This window comes from Mus caroli, chromosome 10 (genome assembly GCF_900094665.2).
Source record: "Mus caroli chromosome 10, CAROLI_EIJ_v1.1, whole genome shotgun sequence".
Classification (NCBI taxonomy): Eukaryota; Metazoa; Chordata; class Mammalia; order Rodentia; family Muridae; genus Mus; species Mus caroli.
Window position 1 is genome coordinate 108,167,729 of NC_034579.1, and position 9,365 is coordinate 108,177,093.

Genomic DNA, 9,365 nt, shown 5'->3' on the forward strand with positions numbered 1-9,365 from the left:
TGCATGCCTCAAGTTACTGTCAGAGAACTATCAAGGAAAGTTGTTTATGTTTTTGGGCTAGGAATGGAACCCAGAGTCTTGTGCATAGTAGGTCCTCTCCCACTGAGTCGTACCCCACCTCCACATGAACTTTTACAGTCCTTTGTGTATTCAGCTTAGAATGCACAAAGATTTCAAATGGCACAATAATGTACACTTAGCAACAACGTACAGCCAACCTGTCATTAAGGCATCACTCATTCTTTACCTGTTTCACAGTTTGCTTCAACTTACAGAGGAGAAAGACTACAGAGTCTTTATGGGCTCAAGTTAGAGTAAGGACCTTTACAGAAATGTTCACCTCTAGAAATAACAGGGATGACAAAAATTCCTTGGGAAACAATTTTTTAATAGTAACAAATTCCAAATACATTTTTTAATGAGTACAATGTTATTGTTTAATATACATTACAAAATTGTTAATTTTATGAAGTATTCAACTGTCTAAATATCAAAAGAATCCCACTCCTGATATAAGATTAGCTTCTCTATTATATCAAAATTAAAATTTACCCGTATTCTAACACTGAGAAATGAGAGCACATAACAAAATCTCCACAGACAACATTAGCAAGGATCTCATAAATATCTTTAATACATTTAAAGTTTATCTTTTGCTTTTCTAAAACACATGATTTTTCCCCCTATTTTGATAACATACATTGAAAGGAGGAGAACTGGAAGACACGTGTTCATCCTAGCACTGCATGGACCGCAGACATCTCCATCTCTTTGCAAGTGGGACAGAGTCATGTGTGACCGAGTAAACAAAGGGACCTTCTGGTGTGAATCCAGCTTGGAAGGAGGAAGGCAGAGACCGGAAAACAACTGTTTCATGATTTCGTTCAGAAACCTGTCAGTAGGGTTATGTGTTTCCAAAATATCAAGTTTCAAATATTCCCGTCCTCAGCTTTGACCTACTTCTACCTGTGTCTTTCTTTCAGCAATCAATTCGATCTGTTCAGTATGTTTTTTTTTTTTAAGGGTTCTGACCCAGTAACACTGAACTCAGGCCAAACCCTAGAGCTCTGCCCACCTCTCACCAGCCATTCTAAGAAAATTCCGTTTGATTTCAAAAGGAAGTCACTTGGTTGTAAATAAGTCTAAAGTTTCTACGCTTTCCATGAGTTTCAACTCAACCGCGTGTACCGAAGCATCTTACACCTATTTCGTTCATAGAATGCATCTCATATTCTAATAAGCACCGTTCTTTTGGGAGGCTTGCAGCAACCGAAGGGCAGCCAGTGTTGTATTTAACCCCTTTTGGGTGTTGGAGTTTGAACCTTGGGCTTGATGCATGCTGAACAGGACACATCTCCCAGCCTAGTGTTTGTCTTTATATCAAATTCCTAACCTTCAGCTGCATTTTGGTTTTTTCGTTTTGCTTTGTGAATGTTAGTAGCGTGTAGTCACACTGGACAGATAGAAGATCTGTGAGGTCTGACTCAGATATTACTGTTGTAATTCTGACAGGTTTGTTTATTTTCCAAACAAGGTCTCAAATAGCCTAAGCTGGCTATTTGAGTTTTGGGCCCTCCCAGTATTCCTCCAAAGCACAGGTATTAGAGACGTTTGTCCGTTGGCTTCATCAGGCCTCACTCCATCAGTTTTCTGGTTTACAGTCAACTAAATAAATCTATCAGCACACTGAAGGCAGGATGGTAGGATGGAACATTCAAGCTCCTTGAATGTTTTTAAAAGCCTGGAACTCCCGCTTCCCCACCTTCACTTCCTTCTCCCTCGCGGCTAACGTGACCGATGTGTGTTAGCTAGGAAGCCATTTTAAAGGCAGACAGAGGTGTTAATACAGTCATGTAAAGAGGCTTGGCAGCTTGCTATTGGGAAAATAACATGAAGAAAACAGGCAGAGAATTACATTTACTGAGAGGAGGGTTTATTCAATGGTCTCCACAAATAGTGAATGAAGGAGACTGGGGATGTGGCTCCGCGGGAGCGTATACATGCATGCACGAAGCCCCGGGTCCAATCTCCAGCATACAAACAACACAGCCCAAAGAAACTAAAGGCTGATAATAATGAATGAAGACTATGCAACTTTGCCAAAAGTGCCTTGTATTTTACAATGTTGTACATTTATGATTTTAAAAAAATGTATCAAGATATCAAGATACTAACCCCAGGCAGACCACATGACTTAGTGGTTGGGGCTTGGGGGACGTGGTAAACCATATGAAAGTTTACGTTTCGAGAGCATAGGCTATGTTAATACGATTAGTTACCTAGCTTATTTTAGGCTGCGATCGAGTAGGTACACTCAGTGCATTTGCTGTGGATATTTGAGATAATATAAAGACACATGAACCAGTATTAGGAAAAAATATACGACGACAAATTTAAGGAATTCTTAAGATAGCTAACAAGGGTGATCACATCTACAAAAGAGTTTATAGAGTATTGGTTACAGGTATCACATGAAAACTTAAGAGAGCCATTTCCCACCCTTATGTTTGCAGGGAAGACAATCCTTACGAGACAGTGCTGGTTACGGGGTGGGACGGAGAGGGACAGCCTACGAGATGGCAGAGAATCCAAATTCCATCTCTGTGTAGGAAAGGTTTACAGTTATTTGTGATCGGGCATGTTACGTTCATACGGTAAGCTCACAAACTTGAAGAAGAACTAAATAACTTATGTGAACACGCTTCTTTTACTTACTTAGCCAAAGCTTTTTGAAGGGAGGGCTCTTATTAGACTTTTAGTGACACAAGGCCTTTTCAAGGTGCAAGTGGTGCCAGAAGAGCGATTTTGCTATTTCTATTTTATAAATATCAGCATTTGCATAGCTTTATCACAGAGACACACATTATTTTAGAGGACTGTATTTTATTTCCATTATGAATTAAAGTTGTTTCAATTTTCCAAAAAAAAAGGGGGGGGGAGGGGTTAAAAAGCAAGCTGATGGAGTAAGATAAACAGAGCCTGTTTTAACTTGACACTATTGGGTTTCACACCCAGGACAAGTGTCGAAGGTGCATAGTTAGCGTACCAAAGTGGACCTGGGCTCCAGGTCCTCTCAGCTCCCCCAGGCCCTACCTGGTACAGGGCATGGATGCCATACCCCACCCTTTATGCTGAACGTCCCAACCTTAAAACACGTTCTTAGATCCTCAGACGCGTTCTTAGACGCTTTCCCATCCTCAGACACTGATAGGCAGCAGCCTGACCTGGGTCTGAGACACGATATAGTTATGTAGTTCATTGGGATTAAATTATTCTGTGATTTATTAAGGAGGGAAAAAGCTATTTTTGACATAAAAAAGGTAATTAAGAAGTAGTCATAGGCGGTGGTGGCGCATGCCTTTAATCCCAGCACTTGGGAGGCAGAGGCAGTCACAAAAAAGAAACATCAGCTTAAGAATTTGCTGTCAAGTCGGGCAGTGGTAATGGTGGTGCAAGTCATTAATCTCAGTACTTAGGAGGCAGAGGCAGGCAGATCTCTGAGTTCGAGGCCAGCCTGGTCTACAGAGTGACTTCTAGGACAGCCACGACTACACAGAGAAACCCTGTCTGGGGGGTGGGGGGAGGACCCCCCCAAAAAAAGATTTTGCTATCAACACGAGGAACAAATGGGTCTAAAGTGTTTATTAACATATCAATTATGAAGATGGAGATTCAAAATCTTAAATATAAGAGAAAAAATAATGTATATTTGTCTATTTTTTTTTGTTACAGTAAAAGCTAGACTTCCAATTCTGCATTCTTTTCTGTATATTTTCTTAGACGTTGACTATAACTCACCGGGTTTTCCCAGTCTGAGGTGCTTGGGGCCTTACCTAGTTTGGAGTCTCAAAGGTATTTCACATTCAAAATACTATTTCAGATTATTTTACAACCTACTTTTAAATTCAATGTTCTTATTAAAAAGGCCATGATAAGTTTACTTTTACTGGTTAAAATACAAAAGGCTAAAAAGGACAAAAAACAAAACAAAACCAAGAAACAAACCTTGCCCCATACCCCAGAGGTTTTATTCTATAAAATTTTCAACCACAATCCCAATAATTTAATTCATACAAAATACAGCAGTAGCTTTAAGATCATATTTAATGCAGTTAGCTCCTACTTCACATGTTCTTTAGAATGTAATACCCCAGCTTTGGTGCGGAATGCTTTTACTTTTATGAACATATCATTTGTTATTCCTATTTGACAGCAGCTTAAAAAAACAAGAGCAGAAACACTGCTAGCAGTGTTTCCTAAGTCCGTGATCCTCATGTAAGGCACTTCTGCTCGTTCTCAAGCTTGTCATTGGATTTTCCACTTCCTCGGGTCTCCAGAGAGTGACACTGACACTGCTACTTCAAGTAAAACTGCAGGACTTGACTGTAGTGTAACTGCCAGAGTGTGGTGGGTGGGGGACGGCAGGAGATGGGCACTGGGATGTGTGTGAGGAAAACTTGAGTGCAGAGAGTCTCTTCCATTTTACGTTTAGAGAATGGGTACTGTTTTATCTTGTTGATCTTGTTCAAGAATTTTTAAATCTTCCAGAGGAAGATTGCTTAAGGCAGTTGGTAAAATCTGTTCTGAGATGCCCTTAGGTAGCACGTTACTTGCTTCTAAGCTCTTCACAAAGCATGTGGCTTTGATCCACCTTCGAGTTGCTCTGCGTTCTCTTTGCAGGCAAGTTTTCATTTTTCTTCTCAGGCTTGCTATTTCCTTTTCTAGTTTAATTATCCTTCTTTTCGCCTCCATAGGGTTCCTAAAGGCATAACTGTGTTCAAGCAGCACTTGCTGACTGCTGCTCAGCTTTAGATTGCATGGCCCGGTTGGAGGAAAACTGTTGTTTGTCTTCAGAAGGTTCCTTGACTTGAGTTTCTGAGCCGAACAGAGAGTTTAACATAAATTATGAATATCACACATAAGTAAACAGTGTCCAGTTTTGAGTAACACAGTATTTAACTCATCTTTAAAGACCTGCTTTTAAGGCTTACCGGGCAACAGCAGCAGGCTAGCTCATGGGAGCATGGCTTACGGGTCTCAGTAGGTTGAATGGACTCTACTCACCTGTGCAGTTCTGGGTCAGGGCTTCTTTGTACAGCTCTGGCTGCTGGCTTGAACTCAAAGAGATCCACCTGCCTCTGCCTCCTGAGTGCTGGGATTAAAGCCACGTTGCCACTGTGCCTTTCTTATGCCCTTTATCTGCAGACTTATTTAAACATTGATTTCTAAATAAGCAGTAGATTTTCAAGGTATCTTCCAGATTTTCAATATGATTCTATGGAGATTTAAAAAAAAAAAAAAACTTTTCCAATTCCTTTTACTAAGGCCAAGTTAGAATTTGTTGAGACATTTGGTTTTATCTATAATATTGATCTGATCTTCCTTTTAGTTAATATTAGTTTTTCTACTACACAAATAGTTTAGACCTGGAATCTACTTAAACAGGAACTCACATATCTGCAGAGACATATTCTTAGATATCAAGCTTCCAAACAGATTGAGATATTAGTTCTTTACCTGAAACCTTCAAAGATTTAAAATCTGGCTAGAAATTGTTTTCTAATCCAGAAAGCTAAGGATTCTTTTGTCTCATATACTCCAGAAATATCAAACTACTTATGATTTTCCTATGGTGTCACATCTTAAAACTGTGTCTTTCATTTTTAAATAAACATTCTTCAATGTATGCTTGACTCATTTGTGATCCCTGCATTCAGGAGGCTGAGGCAGGATTGATATAACTTGAGACTACTCTAAAGCTACACAGTGAAATCACCTCAGAAAAGCCAAAACGTAAAGGAAAAACTCCACTTTACATTTTGGATGAAGAGGTAGGAGGATGGCTAGTTCAAGAATGGCTTGTAGGGACAAGAGCTCAGTAGCTAAGAGCACTGGTAGTTCTTCCAAAGGACCCAGATTGAATTTCCACCCCGACATGGTGGCTGACAACCATGTGTAATGCCCCGACAAGGTGGCTGACAACCATGTGTAATGCTGGATTCAATCTCCACCCCGACATGGTGGCTGACCACCATGTGTAATGCCGTTTTCTCCAGGAGATTTAATGTCCTCTTCCGGTCTCCATAGGCACCAGGCATATTCATGGTGAAGATAAACATTCAAGAAAAACACCCATAAGGTAATAGCTTGGGCTAGACAGAGTAAATTTAAAGATAGCTTGGGCTACCTCAATAGAAAGATTGTCTCTTCAAACAAAAACAACAAAACAAAACAAAGCAAAAGCATTCCCAACCACTTATTGAAACATTAATCTTGGGGAAATAATGTTGAATAAGTTGTAGTTCCTACTATCATAAACCTACAGCCAGTCTCTTTTCACAGAGAAATGGCACAGTCTCCCCTTGCTCTTCATTTTCAAAACATCTAACATATTTTAGTATAATGAAAAGTTTATTAGTTACTGTATAAATAAATGATCAAAATGTCAGAAATAAGGGTCCCTCTTTAATTGCATTGAGACAATGTCTCATGCAGCCTAGGATGGTGTCTGTGATGGTTTGTATATTCTTGGACCAGGGAGTGGCACCATTTGGAGGTGTGGCCTTGTTGGAATAGGTGTGACCTGGTTGGAGTAGGTGTGTCACTGTGGGTGTGGGCTTAAGTCTCTCACCCATTGCCTGGAAGTCAGTCTTCCACTAGCAGCCTTTAGATGAAGATGTTGAACTCTCAGCTCTGCCTGCGCCATGACAGCCTGGATGCTGCCATGCTCCCACCTTAATGATAATGGACTGAGCCTCTGAATCTGTAAGCCAGTGCCAATTAAATGTTGTTTTTATAAGGCTTGCCTTGGTCATGGTGTCTGTTCACAGCAGTAGAACCCTAACTAAGACAGTGTCAAACCTTCTATGTAGCGGGTGGCCTTGACCTCCATCCTCTGCCTCCTGAGGACTTAATTACACACATGCATTCCCTGTGCCAGTGGATGGTACATTTCAATTTCAATACAGAATTGAGTGCATACTCAGGGTCAGGTACTCTTTGAGGTACTCAGAAGAGAAAGGTTAGGAAATAAGCCCTTGCAGTTCTGCAGGTTTTCTAACATCTTAAACAGCAGCAGCAGTTAACACCCTCCCATTAAAACACTAACTTAGGTCTACTTCCAATGTCACAAGTAACTCAACAATAGCTTTCCCTTTCTGGTGGAAGATGCCCTTTTTAAACCCCCCTGTGTTTTCTACCTTTTCTTTCTTACGGTGGCTTCCTCAGTGTTTCTTCTCCAATCAGATCTTCCCTAACCAGATAGACTATTTCTTTCTCCTCCTGTCTCTCCCCTAGTGCTGCTCCTCAAGCCTCAGTGTACTGCACACACTCTACTGTACAAAGCTGTATTTGCCCCTTAAACCAAGTGGGTTTGTTTATTCTGTTTTTGCGACAGGGTCTTACTATGTAGCTCTGGCTGCACAGGAACTCAGTAAAGTAGATGTGGCTGGGCTCTAACTCACAGAACTCTACCTGCTTCTGCCCAGGGTGGAACTAAAGGCTGCCTTGAACGTGTTTTGATTCTTTCATCCTGTACCCAATTCTCTTTTCTTTCAGATAAGTCAACAACTGATAATTTATCGATCCACTCCCTGGCTTTAGTTTTACCATCTAACTATATTGTATGTGTGGTCACAAACCTTCCGTGGTATTCCAAGCTCCCAAGTCCTCATGCCTAAAGGGAATGAATTCTATGGTCTCTTATGAAGAGACTCTTGGCATAACTGAATATGTGTTCCTAAAGTACTCACTAGCAAGTCACTTGTCTGTCATCTTAAAATCAGAAGAGAGTGATTCTGAAGGCTGCATTAGCAATCTTTGGTTTTGCCAATGGTACAGTGACTGATAATAACAAATAATTTGTAGTTATGTAAGACTGCAATTCTGGTAAAGCACCCTATAAGCAAAGTGTTTCATACTTGGAGTGTTTGTATGGATTTTTACCTGCTGAGTATCCTTAACCTAAAAGTTCAAAATCTGTAATCTGGAATTAACTGGGGAACAGCCTTGGAGTCAGGAACTCTGATCTCCACCTCTAGCCATACCGCTATTACACAAGAGGGAGCTTGTAGCTTTTTTGAGGTGTGCCATTACACACTTTTTTTTTAACACAATTTGAGTGGCTTTCTTATACAAGCAAAAAGTAATAGGATTTAAAACACGGTTTAAGAAAGGAGAGTGACCTACCAGAGACTTTATATGGGTACAAAAATCAAAAATGGTTGGAACAGCATCCATTTTAAGTCGTCGGGTTTGTCCTGTTAGATCAAAACAGGAGGCTTCAAAGTGTTTTGAGCAAAGAAAAGTGTGTTTTCCTGGCACAAAATTTTTGCGCCTAACCAGGCGAACCCATTCTTTTCTTCTTTTAGGATCCAAAGGAAACCTTAAAACAAGCAAACAAAAAGCAACTCAAATTCCAACGGTCCTGCTTTTGTTGTATTTAAAACAGTTACATTTTAAGAAAGTCTCTCATTTATGTAAAAATTTATGAAAAAATTAAGCAACCTCCAGATGTCAATTTATACTAATTTTCATAGTTATAAAAATTTACTGAAAAACTGACTTTAATAGCATTTAAAACAGACTTTAAAAATAGAGCTATTCCCTCCAATCTAGCTCTTAACATGGGCAATGACTAAAACACAAATAACATTCTTGCATAGAATGATTACAAGCAGAAGTGATTGCACAATGCTTTTATCTGCTGCTGTTTAACAAATAAATCAGGTATGATTAAGATTAAATTTTAACAAGGAAAGTCTAGATGATATAGTCCTTTCTGTTTTTCCTACAGTACATCATTGTTTTATACTTTCTCCATTAAAATTTCCAGTGTACAAGTTACATATTTTCAAAGAAAACTGTGTACATGCATGTGTGCCGTGTGTGTGTGTGTGTGTGTGTGTGTGTGTGTGTGTGCAGGCAAACATGTGGAGGTCAGAAAACAACTTCTGCAGGGAAGTGATTTGGTTCTCCACTCCCACCATGGGCTCTGGGACTGGAACTCAAGCTCTATGGCTTGTATAGCAACAGCCTTGGCACAGTCATTTCGTTGGCTCCAAAGCTGTTCTTTGAGGAAAGCAGTTATTATTACTCATCTGCTTATCTTTCAATAGTGAAAAGTAAGAACTCAATAAAAATTAATATATTAATACCAATACTGAATAGATAAATTTCTCACTGTAGTCTATGTAGTTAAGCTGCACTAAAAAGCCTGGAGCTATGGAGCACAGCAGAACACATAATTATAAAAAGAGAAATCATAAGCCGGGCATGGTGGCGCACGCCTTTAATCCCAGCACTCGGGAGGCAGAGGCAGGCGGATTTCTGAGTTCGAGGCCAGCCTGGTCTACAAAGTGAGTTCC

The 9,365-nt window shown here is 40.0% G+C and overlaps 1 protein-coding gene across 1 annotated transcript in view; it reads right to left on the reverse strand.

The window, feature by feature from the left end:
- Nucleotides 1-1,008: 1,008 nt before the first annotated feature.
- Thap2 (THAP domain containing 2) overlaps nucleotides 1,009-9,365 on the reverse strand; it is a 15,975-nt gene continuing 7,618 nt past the window's right edge. The window contains exons 2-3 of the mRNA XM_021174367.2: nucleotides 8,188-8,383; nucleotides 1,009-4,875 (exon numbers count right to left, since the gene is read on the reverse strand). Of these exons, the coding sequence (XP_021030026.1) occupies nucleotides 4,489-4,875; nucleotides 8,188-8,383 (583 nt within the window). The 3' untranslated portion in view covers nucleotides 1,009-4,488. The remainder of the gene's footprint in view (nucleotides 4,876-8,187; nucleotides 8,384-9,365) is intronic.